At 45.7% G+C, this 23,124-nt stretch overlaps 1 protein-coding gene across 1 annotated transcript in view; it reads right to left on the bottom strand.

Annotated features, from left to right (window-relative positions):
• Positions 1 to 23,124, bottom strand: part of LOC106611224 (A-kinase anchor protein 6) — a 286,291-nt gene that overhangs the window by 15,255 nt on the left and 247,912 nt on the right. The window contains exon 10 of the mRNA XM_082955490.1: positions 14,484 to 14,699. Coding sequence (XP_082811616.1) covers positions 14,484 to 14,699 — 216 coding nt within the window. The remainder of the gene's footprint in view (positions 1 to 14,483; positions 14,700 to 23,124) is intronic.

Here is a 23,124-nt window from a genome sequence, read left to right as displayed (position 1 = left end):
CCCTGACTACCCTCACTACTACCCTGACTACCCTCACTACCCCTGACTACCCTCACTACTACCCTGACTACCCTCACTACTACCCTGACTACCCTCACTAGCCCCCTGACTACCCTCACTACCCATGACTACCCTCACTACCCGTATGACTACCCTCACTACTACCCTGACTACCCTCACTACTCCCCTGATTACCCTCACTACTATCCTGACTACCCTCACTACTACCCTGACTACCCTCACTACTACCCTGACTACCCTCACTACCCCTGCACCCCTGATGAGGTTTCCACAACAATATTCCCTGTCAGGAGCATGTAAATCAGGCTCCTAAGCCCTTTTATGCCTGCCATAAAGAGAAGAAATATTCAACATTAAAAGGGCAAAGCTTCCGCTGTAGACTGCCTTAACTTTAATACTCTAGCTGCTGCAGCTTGTGGTGGTGTGATGTCATCATGGAACCTGAACTGCCACAACCAGAACACATACTAACACTTTCTTAAACAGGGAGACACCTGTGTGTGTGTGTGTGTGTGTGTGTGTGTGTGTGTGTGTGTGTGTGTGTGTGTGTGTGTGTGTGTGTGTGTGTGTGTGTGTGTGTGTGTGTGCGCGTCTGTGTGTGTGTGTGGCTCAGGCCAAGACCCCCCTTTTTAAATATGCAGCAATGATAGCGACTAGAGAACCAGAGCTCCTTTCTGTCTGTGTGCAAAAGGACATAATCATTGGGAGAACAATTTATGTAAATCCTGCTCGCTCTGCAAAGCATTCCCTTACATTAACTTTACATTTTACAATAAATATTAAACACTATTACATTTAAATTGTATTTTTATCGGCAGTTTCCACCCTGTTTTAGCATATATTTACAGCCCTCCCTGGTCTTTTTAAACAGGTAATGTGATTGCAAAATGCAATGACTGTTCTGAGACAAAGGGCGATGGTTGTTGTAAGTGATAAAGTTATCCTGTACAATGTACAACAGCCATAGTTTTAGGTTTAGAGAGTCAGTGGCCCCTCGACAACAGACAGATGACTGAACAATACATACATATACACTACATGACCTGTTCGTCGAACATCTCATTCCAAAATCAGGGGCATTAACATGGAGTTGGTACCCCTGCTGAATTAACAGCCTCCACTCTTCTGGGAAGGCTTTCCTCTCAATGTTGGAACATTGCTGCGGGGACTCAGCCAGAAGAGCATTAGTTAGGTCAGGCACTGATGTTGGGCGATTAGGCCTGGCTCGCAGTCGGCGTTCCAATTCATCCCAAAGGTGTTCGATGGGGTTGAGGTCAGGGATCTGAGCAGGCCAGTCAAGTTCTTTCACACCGACCTCGACAAACCATTTCTGTATGGACTTTGCTTTGTGCACGGGGGCATTGTCATGCTGAAACAGGAAAGGGCCTTCCCCAAACTGTTGCCACAAAGTTGGAAGCACAGAATCATCTATAATGTCATTGTATGCGGTAGATTTCCCTTCACTGGAACTAAGGGGACTAGCCCGAACCATGAAAAACAGCCCCAGACTATTATTCCTCCACCACCAAACTTGGCACTATGCATTCGGGCAGGTAGCATTCGTCCGTTGGACTGCCAGATGGTAAAGCATGATTCATCCCTCCAGAGAATGTGTTTCCACTGCTCCAGAGTCCAATAGCGGCAAGCTTTACACCACTTCAGCCGACGCTTGGAATTGCACATGGTGATCTTAGGCTTGTGTGTGGCTTTTTGGCCATGAAAACCCATTTCATGAAGCTCCCGACGAACAGTTCTTGTGCTGACAGTGCTTCAAAAGGCAGTTTAGAACTCGGTAGTGAGTGTTGAAACCGAGGACAGGCGATTTTTATGCGCTACGCACTTCAGCACTCGGCAGTCCCGTTCTGTGAGCTTGTGTGGCCTACCACTTCGCGGCTGAGCCGTTGTTGCTCCTAGCCGTTTCCACGTCACAATACCAACACTGACAGTTGACCGGGGCAGTTCAAGCAGGGCATAAATCTGATGAACTGACTTGTTGGAAAAGTGGCATCCTATGACAGTGCCATGTTGAAAGTCACTGAGCTCTTCAGTAAGGCCATTTTACTGCCAATGTTTGTCTATGGAGATTGCATGGCTGTGTGTTCGATTTTATACACCTGTCAACGGGTGTGGCTAAAATAGCCGAATCCTCTAATTTGAAGGGGTGTCCACATACTTTTGTATATATAGTGTAGGCTGCATCCCAAATTTGCACCCGTATTCCTATATATTCCTATTTTTGACCAGAGCTCTATAGACCCTAGTCAAAATTTGTGCACTATTGTATATAAAGAATATTGTGCCATTTGGGACACAATCATATTGTAGATACACTCAGATAGATTCAGATTAGCACATACACCCTCAGCCACATTACAGGGTCATTGCAATGGGTAAACGTACTAGCTCCTAACGCTGCTTATTTCTCTCTCGGTGGTTCTTATGTACCTATCACCTTAATTGGGGAGCATGGGCTTGAACGGTATAAATGGAACGGTATCAAACAAGTGGTTTCCATGTGCTTGATACCATTTAATTTACTCCATTCCAGTCATTATTATGTGCTGTCCTTCCCTCAGCAGCCTCCTGTGGTACCTATAGGTAGGCTATGTCAAGCCAAGTAAAGGCAACTGATGTCAATATCAGCTACTACTGCTCCACATTGTTAGACTAAAGAGCTAAAAACTAGGGCCAATAGCATTACGCTAAATAAATGGGCATTGCTAGACTAATGAGCTAAAAGCTAGGGCCAATAGCATCATGCTAAATAAATGGGCATTGTTAGACTAAAGAGCTAAAAGCTAGGGCCAATAGCATCATGCTAAATAAATGGGCATTGTTAGACTAAAGAGCTAAAAGCTAGGGCCAATAGCATCATGCTAAATGGGCATTGTTAGACTAAAGAGCTAAAAGCTATGGCCAATAGCATCATTCTAAATAAATGGGCATTGTTAGACTAAAGAGCTAAAAGCTAGGGCCAATAGCATCATGCTAAATGGGCATTGTTAGACTAAAGAGCTAAAAACTAGGGCCAATAGCATCATGCTAAATGGGCATTGTTAGACTAAAGAGCTAAAAACTAGGGCCAATAGCATCATGCTAAATGGGCTTGTTAGACTAAAGAGCTAAAAACTAGGGCCAATAGCATCATGCTAAATGGGCATTGCAATATCGAGCTTTTTACATTTTCAGACTCCCTCCTCACAAATCCTCCGGCCTCATTCTTTCTGCATTACTGGTTTCATAAACTGATTTCTCCTCCCCATTGAGTCTTAGCCTTATTGACACAGAGGCTAGGGGTATAGTCTGCCAATATTTGCTAAAAAGCTTTTCCAAATACATGGGGCACTGGTGGAGTGGCCTGCTTTCCCCCTGTATGCAGAGAGAGAACCATACAATGAGTCCATTTCAGGCCGAGCGTCGGGAAGGGCTACCAGTCAGCGCTGCTGAGAACCTGGCGTCTCTCCAAGACGCTCTATTGTCCCTATCCTGATATCAGAAACCCCCAACAAAAAAGACAACAAAACCAAGCTATCTCTCAACTGAACTGAATTGTCCAGCCCACATAGCTGCAGGAAGTAGGGGTGCTGAGTGTGCTCTAGCACCCCCTAAAAAAATCTACATCCATCTACATTTATCAGGTGCTTTTTAATAAAGGAATCTCAGGATTCTGGTAATATGCAACACGGGTCGGCCCGGCAACTCAATGTAGAGGCTGTTAGAGGTGACTATAGATGTGTTCCAAATGGCACCCTATTCCCTATATAGCGCACTATCCAATAGGGCCTGGTCAAAAGTAGTGTATTGTATATAGGGAATATGGTGCCATTTGGGATGCAACCTATTAGAGATTAGTATTTAGAGCTCATCAGGTCCTCCTCAGTGTTCTATCACCGTGTTCTATCACCGTATCACCGTGTTCTATCACCGTATCACCGTGTTCTATCACCGTGTTCTATCACCGTGTTCTATCACCGTGTTCTATCACCGTGTTCTATCACCGTATCACCGTGTTCTATCACCGTATCACCGTGTTCTATCACCGTGTTCTATCACCGTGTTCTATCACCGTATCACCGTGTTCTATCACCGTGTTCTATCACCGTGTTCTATCACCGTATCACCGTGTTCTATCACCGTATCACCGTGTTCTATCACCGTGTTCTATCACCGTGTTCTATCACCGTATCACCGTGTTCTATCACCGTGTTCTATCACCGTATCACCGTGTTCTATCACCGTATCACAGTGTTCTATCACTGTGTTCTATCACCGTATCACCATGTTCTATCACCGTGTTCTATCACCGTATCACCGTGTTCTATCACCGTATCACCGTGTTCTATCACCGTGTTCTATCACCGTGTTCTATCACCGTATCACCGTGTTCTATCACCGTATCACAGTGTTCTATCACCGTGTTCTATCACCGTGTTCTATCACCGTATCACCGTGTTCTATCACCGTGTTCTATCACCGTATCACCGTGTTCTATCACCGTATCACAGTGTTCTATCACTGTGTTCTATCACCGTATCACCATGTTCTATCACCGTGTTCTATCACCGTGTTCTATCACCGTATCACCGTGTTCTATCACCGTGTTCTATCACCGTATCACCGTGTTCTATCACCGTGTTCTATCACCGTGTTCTATCACCGTATCACCGTGTTCTATCACCGTGTTCTATCACCGTGTTCTATCACCGTATCACCGTGTTCTATCACCGTGTTCTATCACCGTATCACCGTGTTCTATCACCGTATCACAGTGTTCTATCACTGTGTTCTATCACCGTATCACCGTGTTCTATCACCGTGTTCTATCACCGTGTTCTATCACCGTATCACCGTGTTCTATCACCGTATCACAGTGTTCTATCACTGTGTTCTATCACCGTATCACCATGTTCTATCACCGTGTTCTATCACCGTGTTCTATCACCGTATCACAGTGTTCTATCACTGTGTTCTATCACCGTATCACCATGTTCTATCACCGTGTTCTATCACCGTGTTCTATCACCGTATCACCGTGTTCTATCACCGTGTTCTATCACCGTGTTCTATCACCGTATCACCGTGTTCTATCACCGTATCACAGTGTTCTATCACTGTGTTCTATCACCGTATCACCATGTTCTATCACCGTGTTCTATCACCGTGTTCTATCACCGTATCACCGTGTTCTATCACCGTGTTCTATCAAAGGCCTGATCAAATCAAATTGTATTTGTCACATGCACCGAATACAACACACAACACAAATACAACCTTTATTAACCAACAATGCAGTTTTAAGAAAGCAGAGTTTAGAAAATATTTACTAAATAAACTAAAGTAACAAAATATTATATTTGCATATACCCATTCCCCTCCCCATATCACCATTTGTGCCACCCATAAATGACAAACCTACATGCCAAGTATAGACCATATATTGTGTTCCCTACAGAGAAGAGCAGAAGCTCTGAACTATCCGTTCAGACCCCAGGCCTACCTACCTACATGTTATAGAAAATGTGCTCTTTTAGTATTTTTCCAGTAGGTTTCCTGAAGGAGAAAGTCTCCACTTCTATGTCAAAGATAATAAAACAAAAACACTATAGTAAATACTACAGTAATGTCTGCAAAAACACTACCATAAATACTACTGTATACTACAGTCCTCAAAAACACTACATTCATCAGACTTGTTTACGCTGCTGTGCGTTTTGTTGCCGATCTTACTTTGCTACCTGACGGTTTTTTACTTTTTCATTACCGTATATTTTTACTTTTTCCCTCACTCAACTTTTTTCATTCATATTTTTACTTTTTCCCTCACTCAACTTTTTTCATTCAACTTTTTCACCCCGGAGGTTTTATCTGGACATGGTTCGTCAGGACTTCAAACAGCCGAAGCTAAGTAACATTAACATGATGCCTTCTAATTGCAGTCGTTGTACTTATAATATACAGGAGAACGATCGCCTTACGGCAAGGATAGCTGTGCTGCAAGCCCAGCTTCAGACGCAATCGTTATGCAAGGGTAATTTCAGTGTAGGAAAGGATGAAACAGCGTCTGTGTCACCAGTAAGTACAGATAGTAACGTTAGTATAAACCCCCTCGCACGGTCCCCGCAGCTGGACAACTTTCTCATGGCTTCTGGAGGGAAACGCTGTAGGAATGCTCAACCGGTGTCGCTTATACAGCCGACAGAAACTTTCAACCGGTTCTCCCCATTAAGCGAGTCGGAGTCGGAGGCCGAGACTTCTCTGGTCTCTACTCCTCCCGTTGTGGGGTCTGAGACGCCGACGGCTCCCACCATTAGCTCTGACAAATTGAAAACCCTAGTCATTGGCGACTCCATTACCCGCAGTATTAGACTTAAAACTAATCATCCAGCGATCATACACTGTTTACCAGGGGGCAGGGCTACCGACGTTAAGGCTAATCTAAAGACGGTGCTGGCTAAAGCTAAAACTGGCGAGTGTAGAGAGTATAGAGATATTGTTATCCACGTCGGCACCAACGATGTTAGGATGAAACAGTCAGAGGTCACCAAGCGCAACATAGCTTCAGCGTGTAAATCAGCTAGAAAGATGTGTCGGCATCGATTAATTGTCTCTGGCCCCCTCCCAGTTAGGGGGAGTGATGAGCTCTACAGCAGAGTCTCACAACTCAATCGCTGGTTGAAAACTGTTTTCTGCCCCTCCCAAAAGATAGAATTTGTAGATAATTGGCCCTCTTTCTGGGACTCACCCACAAACAGGACCAAGCCTGGCCTGTTGAGGAGTGACGGACTCCATCCTAGCTGGAGGGGTGCTCTCATCTTATCTACGAACATAGACAGGGCTCTAACTCCTCTAGCTCCACAATGAAATAGGGTGCAGGCCAGGCAGCAGGCTGTTAGCCAGCCTGCCAGCTTAGTGGAGTCTGCCACTAGCACAGTCAGCGTAGTCAGCTCAGCTTTCCCCATTGAGACCGTGTCTGTGCCTCGATCTAGGTTGGGCAAAATTAAAAATGGCGGTGTTCGCTTTAGCAATCTCACTAGTATAAAGACCTCCTCCATTCCTGCCATTATTGAAAGAGATTGTGATACCTCACATCTCAAAATTGGGTTACTTAATGTTAGATCCCTCACTTCCAAGGCAGTTATAGTCAATGAACTAATCACTGATAATAATCTTGACGTGATTGGCCTGACTGAAACATGGCTTAAGCCTGATGAATTTACTGTGTTAAATGAGGCCTCATCCCCTGGTTACACTAGTGACCATACCCCCCGTGCATCCGGCAAAGGCGGAGGTGTTGCTAACATTTACGATAGCAAATTTCAATTTACACAAAAAAAACAATGACGTTTTCGTCTTTTGAGCTTCTAGTCATGAAATCTATGCAGCCTACTCACTCACTTTTTATAGCTACTGTTTACAGGCCTCCTGGGCCATATGCAGTGTTCCTCACTGAGTTCCCTGAATTCCTATCGGATCTTGTAGTCATAGCAGATAATATTCTAATTTTTGGTGACTTTAACATTCACATGGAAAAGTCCACAGACCCACTCCAAAAGGCTTTCGGAGCCATCATCGACTCAGTGGGTTTTGTCCAACATGTCTCTGGACCTACTCACTGCCACAGTCATACTCTGGACCTAGTTTTGTCCCATGGAATAAATGTTGTGGATCTTAATGTTTTTCCTCATAATCCTGGACTATCGGACCCCCATTTTATTACGTTTGCAATTGCAACAAATAATCTGCTCAGACCCCAACCAAGGAGCATTAAAAGTCGTGCTATAAATTCTCAGACAACCCAAAGATTCCTTGATGCCCTTCCAGACTGCCTCTGCCTACCCAAGGACGTCAGAGGACAAAAATCAGTTAACCACCTAACCGAGGAACTCAATTTAACCTTGCGCAATACCCTAGATGCAGTTGCACCCCTAAAAACTAAAAACATCTGTCATAAGAAACTAGCTCCCTGGTATACAGAAAATACACGAGCTCTGAAGCAAGCTTCCAGAAAATTGGAACGGAAATGGCGCCACACCAAACTGGAAGTCTTCCGACTAGCTTGGAAAGACAGTACCGTGCAGTATCGAAGAGCCCTCACTGCTGCTCGATCATCCTATTTTTCCAACTTAATTGAGGAAAATAAGAACAATCCGAAATTTCTTTTTGATACTGTCGCAAAGCTAACTAAAAAGCAGCCTTCGCAAATGGAGGATGGCTTTCACTTCAGCAGTAATACATTTATGAACTTCTTTGAGGAAAAGATCATGATCATTAGAAAGCAAATTACAGACTACTCTTTAAATCTGGGTATTCCTCCAAAGCTCCATTGTCCTGAGTCTACACAACTCTGCCAGGACCTAGGATCAAGGGAGATACTAAAGTGTTTTAGTACTATATCTCTTGACACAATGATGAAAATAATCATGGCCTCCAAACCCTCAAGCTGCATACTGGACCCTATTCCAACTAAACTACTGAAAGAGCTGCTTCCTGTGCTTGGCCCTCCTATGTTGAACATAATAAACGGCTCTCTATCCACCGGATGTGTACCAAGCTCACTAAAAGTGGCAGTAATAAAGCCTCTCTTGAAAAAGCAGAATCTTGATCCAGAAATTATAAAAAACTATCGGCCTATATCGAATCTTCCATTCCTCTCAAAGATTTTAGAAAAAGCTGTTGCACAGCAACTCACTGCCTTCCTGAAGACAAACAATGTATACGAAACGCTTCAGTCTGGTTTTAGACCCCATCATAGCACTGAGACTGCACTTGTGAAGGTGGTAAATGACCTTTTAATGACGTCAGACCGAGGCTCTGCATCTGTCCTCGTGCTCCTAGATCTTAGTGCCGCTTTTGATACCATCGATCACCACATTCTTTTGGAGAGATTGGAAACCCAAATTGGTCTACATGGACAAGTTCTGGCCTGGTTTAGATCTTATCTGTCGGAAAGATATCAGTTTGTCTCTGTGAATGGTTTGTCCTCTGACAAATCAATTGTAAATTTCGGTGTTCCTCAAGGTTCCGTTTTAGGACCACTATTGTTTTCACTATATATTTTACCTCTTGGGGATGTCATTCGAAAACATAATGTTAAATTTCACTGCTATGCGGACGACACACAGCTGTACATTTCAATGAAACATGGTGAAGCCCCAAAATTGCCCTCGCTAGAAGCCTGTGTTTCAGACATAAAGAAGTGGATGGCTGCAAACGTTCTACTTTTAAACAGAGATGCTTGTTCTAGGTCCCAAGAAACAAAGAGATCTTCTGTTGAATCTGACAATTAATCTGGATGGTTGTACAGTCGTCTCAAATAAAACTGTGAAGGACCTCGGCGTTACTCTGGACCCTGATCTCTCTTTTGAAGAACATATCAAGACTGTTTCAAGGACAGCTTTTTTCCATCTACGTAACATTGCAAAAATCTGAAACTTTCTGTCCAAAAATGACGCAGAAAAATTAATCCATGCTTTTGTTACTTCTAGGCTGGACTACTGCAATGCTCTACTTTCCGGCTACCCGGATAAAGCACTAAATAAACTTCAGTTAGTGCTAAATACGGCTGCTAGAATCCTGACTAGAACCAAAAAATTTGATCATATTACTCCAGTGCTAGCCTCCCTACACTGGCTTCCTGTTAAGGCAAGGGCTGATTTCAAGGTTTTACTGCTAACCTACAAAGCATTACATGGGCTTGCTCCTACCTATCTTTCCGATTTGGTCCTGCCATACATACCTACACGTACGCTACGGTCACAAGACGCAGGCCTCCTAATTGTCCCTAGAATTTCTAAGCAAACGGCTGGAGGTAGAGCTTTCTCCTATAGAGCTCCATTTTTATGGAATGGTCTGCCTACCAATGTGAGAGACGCAGACTCAGTCTCAACCTTTAAGTCTTTACTGAAGACTTATCTCTTCAGTAGGTCCTATGATTAAGTATAGTCTGGCCCAGGAGTGTGAAGGTGAACGGAAAGGCTGGAGCAACGAACCGCCCTTGCTGTCTCTGCCTTGCCGGTTCCCCTCTTTCCACTGGGATTCTCTGCCTCTAACCCTTTTACAGGGGCTGAGTCACTGGCTTACTGGTGTTCTTCCATGCCGTCCATGGGAGGGGTGCGTCACTTGAGTGGGTTGAGTCACTGACGTGGTCTTCCTGTCTGGGTTGGCGCCCCCCCCTTGGGTTGTGCCATGGCGGAGATCGTTGTGGGCTATACTCGGCCTTGTCTTAGGACGGTAAGTTGGTGGTTGGAGACATCCCTCTAGTGGTGTGGGGGCTGTGCTTTGGCAAAGTGGGTGGGGTTATATCCTGCCTGTTTGGCCCTGTCCGGGGGTATCATCGGATGGGGCCACAGTGTCTTCTGATCCCTCCTGTCTCAGCCTCCAGTATTTATGCTGCAGTAGTTTATGTGTCGGGGGGCTAGGGTCAGTCTGTTACATCTGGAGTATTTCTCTTGTCTTATCCGGTGTCCTGTGTGAATTTAAATATGCTCTCTCTAATTCTCTCTTTCTCTCTTTCTGTCTTTCTCTCGGAGGACCTGAGCCCTAGGACCATGCCTCAGGACTACCTGGTATGATGACTCCTTGCTGTCCCCAGTCCACCTGGCCGTGCTGCTGCTCCAGTTTCAACTGTTCTGCCTGCGGCTATGGAACCCTGACCTGTTCACCGGACGTGCTTGTTGCACCCTCGACAACTACTATGATTATTATTATTTGACCATGCTGGTCATTTATGAACATTTTAACATTTTAACATCTTGACTATGTTCTGTTATAATATCCACCCTGCACAGCCAGAAGAGGACTGGCCACCCCTCATAGCCTGGTTCCTCTCTAGGTTTCTTCCTAGGTTTTTGGCCTTTCTATGGAGTTTTTCCTAGGGAGTTTTTCCTAGCCACCGTGCTTCTTTCACATGCTTTGCTTGCTGTTTGGGGTTTTAGGCTGGGTTTCTGTACAGCACTTTGAGATATCAGCTGATGTACGAAGGGCTATATAAAAATAAATTTGATTTGATTTGATTGATTACTATAGTATATACTACAGTTTTCTTTTACTACAGTATTGATGCTACAGTTAACTGTAAATACTACATTATACTACATTAAAGACTACAGTAAATACTACAGTATTCACAGCAGTGTACAAAAACACTATAATAAATACTACAGTATACTAAATCCTCAAAAATACTACAGTGAAGTCAGCAAAAACACTACAGTGAATACTACAGTAAAGTCAGCAAAAACACTTTAGTGAATACTATAGTATTTATACCATATTATACTATATCATTTTTTTCATGTGGGAGAGCATGTACAGTAATTACAGTAATCCCAGGCAAATAACAGCACAGTGAAATAGAGACCTAAGTATCTGTCTCGATTAATCCTCTTTCCATACAATAAAAACAGGTGTACAGTACCTCCAAATGTAAGATTTAGGTTACATTTCCCAAAATGCAATCCACTTGAAGTGTCAGAGAGAAATACTACTCCGAATATGACATTATAAAAATGAAAGAGACCTCAAAATAGCAACATGTTACAGCAAGACTAGTGGAGACATTGTGTTCTCTTGTCATTTTGATCAGTGTATGTCGCAGAATGTTTTTTGTTGTTCTGTAACAGATCAATACTCCTCCTTATCTCCTTTATTTCGTTAATCTGTCCATTTTTAATAAAGTGGACAAGATGGAGACACCAAGGATGAACTAGAAGCCCTCCAGTAGAAAGTACCAGAAATGGGGATTTAACTCTGACAGTGACCCAGTGGATATTCAATCAATTACCATTAATTACAAATCTCGGTTTAATTCCATTTGTTGATTAAGTCAATTAAAATCACAAGCACTTGTTATCGCAAATGAGTGTAATGAATTCTTGTTCCCACACACATATTCCCATAGCTCAGACTCAGTGCCTCCAGCTCCATTTGTTTCTGTCACTTACAACTAACTTCTACCATTCATCCCTCCTCTTCTCTCTCTCTATCCGTCTCTCTCTCTCGGTCTTTCTCTTTCTCTCTCTCTATCAGTCTCTCTCTCTCTCCCAAACAACTCATACAACATTAGGAAGACACATGGGTGTCTGTCAGGGAATTAGCTTGGGTAATAGACTGATAGTTAGAGGGGTGTATAACACCATTTCAAAATCCTAACTAAATGCCCCCCTGTTGATTCCTATCTGTTCTGACATCAATTGTTGGCTAAAAGCTACACTAATACATCATTGGAACATTCATTATGTAAGTGAAGTGTGGTGGTTTCTAATGATAACCAGCACCATTTTATACTACCATGGAATCCCAATTCAATAAGACAGTTCAATATAGACTGCTGCATACTTCACACCTTCTATTTTATAATACCCTTCTCCCACCACTGTCTGTCTCTGTCTCTTAACCATATTACTTCTTCCTTTTGAAGGTTAAATATTGCCTATCAGTTAGGAAATATTCCCACATATTACATGCCAAGCGTTGGCATTAAGGAATTTGCATTTTACCCACAAACCAAACATCCTCCCTCATAAAATGTTTTAAAAAGGATTACATTGATAATATGTCACTGAGGAAGATGTAGAATGTTCTATTCCACAATTATCTCCTCCCGCATACTTGATCACATTGAATTCCTCCCTCCTACCATCTCAACCAAAGATATCTAATTCATTTTAATCTCTCCCCATAAGAAGCCCAATTTTCATTGAGGTCAAACTTTGGCCCGCGCAGCAAGAATCAAACCATCCCATTTATTCAATCTCACCAGAACCTCATTTCTATTTTTAGTCTTTTTCTACTTAGAAATGGATTACTGACTTGTTCAAAGTGGGGGTTTTCTCTGTTGGACAGACTGCAGTGACCTCCCTCTATCTCCTCCAACCTCTGAGAGCAGTGAGATGCCAGCATAGATTTAGAGATATCAGCTCTAATATCAGTTTCTACTTTGTTTTTTGATCTAGAAGCCAACATGGGGCCCAGGCCTCACCTAGGGGGTCAGGCCCAATCTCTTCTCATCTCCCCGCCTGGTCTGGGTTCATCTGTACCCCTCCACCCTCCTCTCTCTGACTGACCATCTCCCTACAGCCCAGCCCCTGCTCTGAGCTGATACAACGGCTAGGCTGTGGCCGGCTGGCTGGCATCCAGCTAATAAAATGTGACAACCAAGATATAATATCAATATTTTCTCCATGATAAGGAGTAAGGAATTTCCGTTCTTTACCAAGTGCTAACCAAATTAGAGGGGCTGTCTGAGCACGGAACTTCACGCCAAACCCTCCTCATCAGGCGTTAATGGGGAGCAGACAGGTGACACACACAAAACCCTGACTGACTAGCCGGACTAAACCTGCCCAACGCTTTCATTCTTCATCATACATCTGATATCTGACGAGTCTGAATAGCCGCCATTACATTGACTGTTTGACTAATGAGAAATGTCCTTATTGATAGTATTAAAATCACGTTGAGTTTATGTGTTTGCTTTCTCCCATTAGTGAGGATGATTGGGTGTTATTCATAAGGTATTAGCTGCTGTGTCCTTTTCATTATCCTGCCAGGTTTCCCTCTCTTTTCATGGAGAAGGGTATAAAGTGGATGTGACTGAGGTCCTTCCAGTGTGTCTAGAGTAGTCTAGTCTAAAGAAGTATAGAACTGAACAGTATATACCTGACTGAATGACTGACTGAGTTCTGTCTCCTGCTAGGCTGTGTTCAGCCCAACTGTAATGGGCCATGTCTGGATATTGAATCCATTTATAGCAGAACTGACAAAACAGATAGATGATCGTTAAACGCACCTATTTTTTATTTATTTAATATTTTATGAGCTTTTTCTATTTAGTGCCATGGATCTTCTGTCCATTAGAATTGCAGTTATCAATATTTATAATAATTTCCCCCTGGCTTTTTCCCAAGAAACCAATTCTTACCCTCTGTGCAGTGTCACATCTTACCAAAAGAAAAGTATTATTTTTATAAAGTGTTATTTCTCTCAGCGTCAACTCTGTATATATTTAAAGTTCCTTCTCTCTAACGGTCAGCGGGATAAAGGCAATTAACTCTACTAGCTGTGTTTGACTTGGTCTGATTAATATCCTGTGTCATTTCTCCAGCTTTTTAAAGTCAAATAATAGTTTTGTACAGATTTGCTAGCTTTAAAACAGCTTTCTTTTCTCCAGTATTAATTTAATTGCATATACAGTATTACTGTACATGAAGTAAAACCCAGACACTCAAAGACATATTTGATAGTATTTCAATTTTTTTTATTTGATAACCTGATATCTGTATCATTTCACCTTCGGTCTTTCTGCCCAGTAGTCAGTGTCTCTCTAGCTGTCCCTGGAGCCCAGAGCAGGTGACAGTTAGAACCAGCTCAGTAGTAGTGTTATGACAGTGTTATGCCCGGGGGGCCTTCATCTACTTTGGATGTGGGTTTGCGTGTGCGTACGTGCAGTGGCCAGTCTCTACCTTGAAGTGCTGCAGCTGGGTGGAAACCCGGAGGTCCTGCTCTGTGTCCTGTCTCAGACAGGAGTTGAAGATGTACAGCTCGGTGTCTCTCAGCCACACCTTCAGGTCCTTGATCCTGCTTTCCAGCTGGCCCAGCAGGCTGCTGGTGTGGGGGGACAGGGCAGAGTGAGGCTCCTGGGGCCGACTGGTGCTCCCCACCAACTCCCCCAGGATCTTCTGAGGAGACCAAGAAGAGAGGAAGAAGAGGGAAGATTAGAGACCAGGGAACAAGAGGACAATCATGTTAGAGACAGAGTACTGTTGATTTACATATACTGTATGATCAATATACTGACAGCAGGTGGGAAAAACACTGCAACATTATTGGGATCTGATAGCTCTCTGTTTGATACATCCTTCCCTCTTGGCAATGTGGACATTCTAGCAAAAAGCTAATCAAGTTGCCCATTTCAACAACCAAATAAATGTGAATATGTTGTTACTATCAAGTCTCAAACACTGCTGATACAACCTTCATTTTTATTGGTACATTCTAAAGACAGCTAATTGTGAATGTATTTGCCGTACTGCCATATAGAAAGAGAAAGGGGAATACCTAGTCAGTTGTACATCTGAATATTCAGCATTGCCGCTCAGAGAATCACTCAGAAAGAAATAACACAATTTACAGGAAAACATCTAAGTGTTTGTTGAGTAACAAACAATCAGAAGCACATATACCCCCCAATGATTTCCCAAATAGGACTCCGCTGAGCAATTTTCCCTCCTTCTATAGAAGAGTAAACAGCACCATGCTGCGTATAGCTACTTTTGGAGCCAAAGTGTGAGACACACACAAGCACACACACACATATTGTGAGATTGAACTCTGTACGCAGAGGAGGCCAATTGTGGAGTGGCAAAACACTCCATTATCCAATTAATACACACACTGGTTGGTGTAATTGTCAGTCCTTTGTGTCGCTGCTGTGTGGTGGATGTTTTACAAGAATCTGTAATGGAAACAGATGTGATTATGTGTGAGTGAGTCAGTGGCCATTTTGGGGCTAGATCGCTGGCTGCATCAATTAAACACTGTGTTGATCCTCCATTACGGCTCCTTCTTTATTAGTTAACATACCTGTGCTGCTGTCAGAGAACGTGTTAGTAGAAGTGTTAATGCCAGACTAAATCCTAATTACTAGATTGGGTTGACTTGCATGTTTTAGAGTCACTGTGAGAAAAAGGTGTTTGGATAGCCTTTCCTGAAATGTTTGACTGCCGTATGGGAAGAGTAAATGAAACCAAAAAGAAACACATTAGCACTTGATATAATAGCTGTGATGTGAACTAGGAAATGAGAAACAGGACAGGACTCGTAGCTTTCAGATATTGTCAATAAGGTGATATGAGTCATGCATATCCATAAACAGTTCCACTGTCTGGGAATTTCTGTATTGATTCCACTAGCATTCTACTTTGATAATCTGCTCCACAAAAGTCTGTGTCTTCCAGCAAAGAACTTCAAATATGTTCCCTCCCTTAACAAAATATCCTTCCCTACCCATTCTCTCTCTCATTCTCTGTTCCCTCTGTCTGTCTCCTCTTCTCTCCTCGTTTGAATAACGATCAGTTGAAAGTACTCAATGAACTCCAGATATAGCCATTGTTTTTGCCCTGTGACGAACAGAACGATGCAGCATGATACAGACAGACAGACAGACAGACAGACAGACAGACAGACAGACAGACAGACAGACAGACAGACAGACAGACAGACAGACAGACAGACAGACAGACAGACAGACAGACAGACAGACAGACAGACAGACAGACAGACAGACAGACAGACAGACAGACAGACAGACAGACAGACAGACAGAGGAAACCAAATGCCCTTGGAGGGTCAGGGATACAAAAAAACGAATAAATTGCCACTTTATTTTGTTCTGGAACAGTTTGCAATCATACATTCTTCATAAGCAGAACACATCAGACAATGTCTTTATAAATATATATGACAGAGGACATCAATTTCATTTAATTCACAATTTGTGTCAGCACAGAAGATGCCAATGCCTGACTTGATAGGGTTGTTTAATATGCAATTGAGATGGCGTAATGTGCAGCGCAGGGAGCAGAAATTCCCAGATTAAACTCTCCGCACCACTGCCATTCCATTCTAGCGGCTATCCGCCCGATGCCACTCACCACGTCTATCCGCCCAATGCCACTCACCACGGCTATCCGCCCAATGCCACTCACCACGGCTATCCGCCTGATGCCACTCACCACGTCTATCTGCCCGATGCCACTCACCACGGCTATCCACCTGATGCCACTCACCACGTCTATCCGCCCAATGCCACTCACCACGGCTATCCGCCCGATGCCACTCACCACGGCTATCCACCTGATGCCACTCACCACGTCTATCCACCTGATGCCACTCACCACGGCTATCCACCTGATGCCACTCACCACGTCTATCCGCCCAATGCCACTCACCACGGCTATCCGCCCGATGCCACTCACCACGTCTATCCGCCCGATGCCACTCACCACATCTATCCACCTGATGCCACTCACCACGGCTATCCACCTGATGCCACTCACCACGGCTATCCACCTGATGCCACTCACCACGTCTATCCGCCCAAAGCCACTCACCACGTCTATCCGCCCAATGCCACTCACCACGTCTATCCACCTGATGCCACTCACCACGGCTTTCCACCTGATGCCACTCACCACGTCTATCCACCCGATGCCACTCACCACGTCTATCTACCTGATGCCACTCACCACGGCTATTCGCCCAATGCCACTCACCACGTCTATCCACCTGATGCCACTCACCACGGCTATCCACCTGATGCCACTCACCACGTCTATCCGCCCGATGCCACTCACCACGTCTATCCGCCCGATGCCACTCACCACGTCTATCCGCCCGATGCCACTCACCACAGACCAAAGAAATATTCTTTCACTAAACAGAAATTTGTTCTAACGTCACACATTTATTTGGTGAAACGTAATACAACTTTAATCACCGCTGATTGCTGTGGTGGAAAAGAGAACTTTGTTTTTTGCTGAATTTCCAAACAGCATCTATTTAGCTACTGTATGGATAATAATACATACAGTCTAGCTGAATCCAACCCGCACACACACACAGACACACACACATACAGACACAAAAACGTCTTTTAGGTGAGCGTATGCATCATTACAGGTCCATGTACTTGTGTTAATGTTAAATATGTCGTGGAAACTCAGAGTTAACACCAGGTATGTTTGTTTGCATTGTTGGCTTCTTGAAAATAGACGTTGTTACATCTGAGCTTGTCAATCCCAGGGAGAGAGAGTACACCGATGAGAGGAGAGAGTACACCGATGAGAGGAGAGAGAGAGGGCATGGATGGGAGGAGAGAGAGAGGGCATGGATGGGAGGAGAGAGAGAGGACATGGATGGAAGGAGAGAGAGAGTACACCGATGAGAGGAGAGAGAGAGGGCATGGATGGGAGGAGAGAGAGAGGGCATGGATGGGAGGAGAGAGAGAGGACATGGATGGAAGGAGAGAGAGAGTACACCGATGAGAGGAGAGAGAGAGGGCATGGATGGGAGGAGAGAGAGAGGGCATGGATGGGAGGAGAGAGAGAGGACATGGATGGAAGGAGAGAGAGAGTACACCGATGAGAGGAGAGAGAGAGGGCATGGATGGGAGGAGAGAGAGAGGGCATGGATGGGAGGAGAGAGAGAGGACATGGATGGGAGAAGAGAGAGAGGACATGGATGGGAGGAGAGAGAGAGGACATGGATGGGAGGAGAGAGAGAGAGAGGACATGGATGGGAGGAGAGAGAGAGGACATGGATGGAAGGAGAGAGAGAGTACACCGATGAGAGGAGAGAGAGAGGGCATAGATGGGAGGAGAGAGAGAGGGCATGGATGGGAGGAGAGAGAGAGGACATGGATGGAAGGAGAGAGAGAGTACACCGATGAGAGGAGAGAGAGAGGGCATGGATGGGAGGAGAGAGAGAGGGCATGGATGGGAGGAGAGAGAGAGGACATGGATGGGAGAAGAGAGAGAGAGAGGACATGGATGGGAGGAGAGAGAGAGAGAGGACATGGATGGGAGGAGAGAGAGAGAGAGGACATGGATGGGAGGAGAGAGAGAGAGAGGACATGGATGGGAGGAGAGAGAGAGGACATGGATGGGAGGAGAAAGAGAGAGTGCAAGGATGGGAGGAGAGAGAGAGGACATGGATGGGAGGACAGAGAGAGAGGACATGGATGGAAAGAGAGAGAGAGGACATGGATGGGAGGAGAGAGAGAGGAGACATGGATGGGAGGAGAGAGAGGACATGGATGGGAGGAGAGAGAGGACATGGATGGGAGGAGAGAGAGGACATGGATGGGAAGAGAGAGAGGACATGGATGGGAGGAGAGAGAGGACATGGATGGGAGGAGAGAGAGGACATGGATGGGAGGAGAGAGAGGCTGCTGAGACCAGAGCTAGAAGAGGAACATGCCCTGCTAATTGAGAGAGTGGCAATCATATTTTTCATGTTTAGAGATTAGATGATCAGAGATTAACCTAAAATTAGCTTACAAGAGCAATGCACAGTTTCACCCCAGTCGGTCTGATAAGGATCAACAAGCCATCCATGTCGTTCCATTAACAGGATCATCAAGACTAGAGCAGGCAGGCGTCTCTGATCCGATACCATCTCCTGCTTCCTGGCTGAGATCCAAGCTTGGGTATAAAGATGAGCTGCCCCCCTCTAAACAGTGGGGTGGATGGTGGGGGGTATACAAGGCAGGGCACCTACTGTACTGCATTTGGTGATGCCTGATTTGTATTGTGTATGTGTTGCATAGATAACAGGGTTTGGGGGTGGGAGAAGAAGGAGCCCCAGGCCTGTTCATCATTTCAGAGGTGTAGCAGCCAGGGTTTATCCAAATTTACTCACTTCAATTGAGCTGCTAGCCAGCTATATGTAAACTTAGAGTTTACATACAGAGTTCCCTGCTAAGAAAGAGAAGGGTTATGTCCCAAATGGCACCCTATTCCCTATTTAGTGCACTACTTTTGACCAGAGCCCTATGGTAGTGTACTACATAGGAAATAGGCTGCCATTTGGAATGCAACCAGGTTCTTAGGTGGGATATTGACCTGCATTAGTGCACGGGAGTCTGAACAGAACTGACTGGGTGGGATATTGACCTGCATTAGTGCACGGGAGTCTGAACAGAACTGACTGGGTGGGATATATCGGAAGAAGCTAGCTAGCTAACGAAGAACAACAAAGAATATCTAGTTAACAGAAGAAAAGAAAGAGAAAATCAGGACAGAAGAAAAAGGATATCAAAGTGAAACAGTTCTCTAAAGACACAGGAGACAATAATACAAGAAACAACACTTCTGTAGCTTGTCAACTATGTGTCTGTCTATCCCTGTTCTCTCCTCTCTGCACAGGCCATACAAACGCTTCACACCGCGTGGCCGCTGCCACTCTAACCTGGTGGTCCCAGCGCGCACGACCCACGTGGAGTTCCAGGTCTCCGGCAGCCTCTGGAACTGCCGGTCTGCAGCCAACAAGGCTGAGTTCATCTCAGCCTATGCTACCCTCCAGTCCCTAGACTTCCTGGCGCTGACGGAAACATGGATTACCACAGATAACACTGCTACTCCTACTGCTCTCTCTTCGTCTGCCCACGTGTTCTCGCATACCCCTAGAGCATCGAGCCAGCGGGGTGGTGGCACTGGAATCCTCATCTCTCCCAAGTGGACATTCTCTCTTTCTCCCCTGACCCATCTGTCTATCTCCTCATTTGAATTCCATGCTGTCACAGTTACCAGCCCTTTCAAGCTTAACATCCTTATCATTTATCGCCCTCCAGGTTCCCTTGGAGAGTTCATCAATGAGCTTGACGCCTTGATAAGTTCCTTTCCTGAGGATGGCTCACCTCTCACAGTTCTGGGTGACTTTAACCTCCCCACGTCTACCTTTGACTCAGTCCTCTCTGCCTCCTTCTTTCCACTCCTCTCCTCTTTTGACCTCACCCACTCACCTTCACCCCCTACTCACAAGGCAGGCAATACGCTTGACCTCATCTTTACTAGATGCTGTTCTTCCACTAATCTCATTGCAACTCCCCTCCAAATCTCCGACCACTACCTTGTATCCTTTTCCCTCTTGCTCTCATCCAACACTTCTCACTCTGCCCCTACTCGGATGGTATTGCGCCGTCCCAACCTTCGCTCTCTCTCTCCCGCTACTCTCTCCTCTTCCATCCTATTATCTCTTCCCTCTGCTCAAACCTTCTCCAACCTATCTCCTGATTCTGCCTCCTCAACCCTCCTCTCCTCCCTTTCTGCATCCTTTGATTTTCTCTGTCCCCTATCCTCCAGGCCGGCTCGGTCCTCCCCTCCTGCTCCGTGGCTCGACGACTCACTACGAGCTCACAGAACAAGGCTCCGGGCAGCCGAGCGGAAATGGAGGAAAACTCGCCTCCCTGCGGACCTGGCATCCTTTCACTCACTCCTCTCTACATTCTCCTCTTCTGTCTCTGCTGCTAAAGCCACTTTCTACCACTCTAAATTCCAAGCATCTGCCTCTAACCCTAGGAAGCTCTTTGCTACCTTCTCCTCCCTCCTGAATCCTCCTCCCCCTCCCCCCCCTCCTCCCTCTCTGCGGATGACTTCGTCAACCATTTTGAAAAGAAGGTTGACGATATCCGATCCTCGTTTGCTAAGTCAAACGACACCGCTGGTCCTGCTCACACTGCCCTACCCTGTGCTTTGACCTCTTTCTCCCCTCTCTCTCCAGATGAAATCTCGCGTCTTGTGATGGCCGGCCGCCCAACAACCTGCCCACTTGACCCTATCCCCTCCTCTCTTCTCCAGACCATTTCCGGAGACCTTCTCCCCTTCCTCACCTCGCTCATCAACTCATCCTTGACCGCTGGCTACGTCCCTTCCGTCTTCAAGAGAGCGAGAGTTGCACCCCTTCTGAAAAAACCTACACTCGATCCCTCCGATGTCAACAACTACAGACCAGTATCCCTTCTTTCTTTTCTCTCCAAAACTCTTGAACGTGCCGTCCTTGGCCAGCTCTCCTGCTATCTCTCTCAGAATGACCTTCTTGATCCTAATCAGTCAGGTTTCAAGACTGGGCATTCAACTGAGACTGCTCTTCTCTGTGTCACGGAGGCTCTCCGCACTGCTAAAGCTAACTCTCTCTCCTCTGCTCTCATCCTTCTAGACCTATCTGCTGCCTTTGATACTGTGAACCATCAGATCCTCCTCTCCACCCTCTCCGAGTTGGGCATCTCCGGCGTGGCCCATGCTTGGATTGCGTCCTACCTGACAGGTCGCTCCTACCAGGTGGCGTGGCGAGAATCTGTCTCCGCACCATGCACTCTCACCACTGGTGTCCCCCAGGGCTCTGTTCTAGGCCCTCTCCTATTCTCGCTATACACCGAGTCACTTGGCTCTGTCATATCCTCACATGGTCTCTCCTATCATTGCTATGCAGACGACACACAATTAATCTTCTCCTTTCCCCCTTCTGATAACCAGGCGGCGAATCGCATCTCTGCATGTCTGTCAGACATATCAGTGTGGATGACGGATCACCAGCTCAAGCTGAACCTCGGCAAGACGGAGCTGCTCTTCCTCCCGGGGAAGGACTGCCCGTTCCATGATCTCGCCATCACGGTTGACAACTCCCTTGTGTCCTCCTCCCAGAGTGCTAAGAACCTTGGCGTGATCCTGGACAACACCCTGTCGTTCTCCACTAACATCAAGGTGGTGACCCGATCCTGTAGGTTCATGCTCTACAACATTCGCAGAGTACGACCCTGCCTCACACAGGAAGCGGCGCAGGTCCTAATCCAGGCACTTGTCATCTCCCGTCTGGATTACTGCAACTCGCTGTTGGCTGGGCTCCCTGCCTGTGCCATTAAACCCCTACAACTCATCCAGAACGCCGCAGCCCGTCTGGTGTTCAACCTTCCCAAGTTCTCTCACGTCACCCCGCTCCTCCGCTCTCTCCACTGGCTTCCAGTTGAAGCTCGCATCCGCTACAAGACCATGGTGATTGCCTACGGAGCTGTGAAGGGAACGGCACCTCCATACCTTCAGGCTCTGATCAGGCCCTACACCCAAACAAGGGCACTGCGTTCATCCACCACTGGCCTGCTGGCCCCCCTACCTCTGAGGAAGCACAGTTCCCGCTCAGCCCAGTCAAAACTGTTCGCTGCTCTGGCACCCCAATGGTGGAACAAGCTCCCTCACGACGCCAGGACAGCGGAGTCAATCACCACCTTCCGGAGACACCTGAAACCCCACCTCTTTAAGGAATACCTAGGATAGGATAAAGTAATCCTTCTAACCCCCCCCCCCCCCCCCCTTAAAAGATTTAGATGCACTATTGTAAAGTGGTTGTTCCACTGGATATCATAAGGTGAATGCACCATTTTGTAAGTCGCTCTGGATAAGAGCGTCTGCTAAATGACTTAAATGTAAAAGTAAATGTAAAATATTGACCTGCATTAGTGCACGGGAGTCTGAACAGAACTGACTGGGTGGGATATTGACCTGCATTAGTGCACAGGAGTCTGAACAGAACTGACTGGGTGGGATATTGACC

This window comes from Salmo salar, chromosome 09 (assembly GCF_965601325.2).
Source record: "Salmo salar chromosome 09, fSalSal1, whole genome shotgun sequence".
In the NCBI taxonomy this organism is placed as follows: Eukaryota; Metazoa; Chordata; class Actinopteri; order Salmoniformes; family Salmonidae; genus Salmo; species Salmo salar.
Note: the sequence above shows the minus strand (reverse complement) of the source record. Positions and strands in the feature narration are given on the sequence as shown.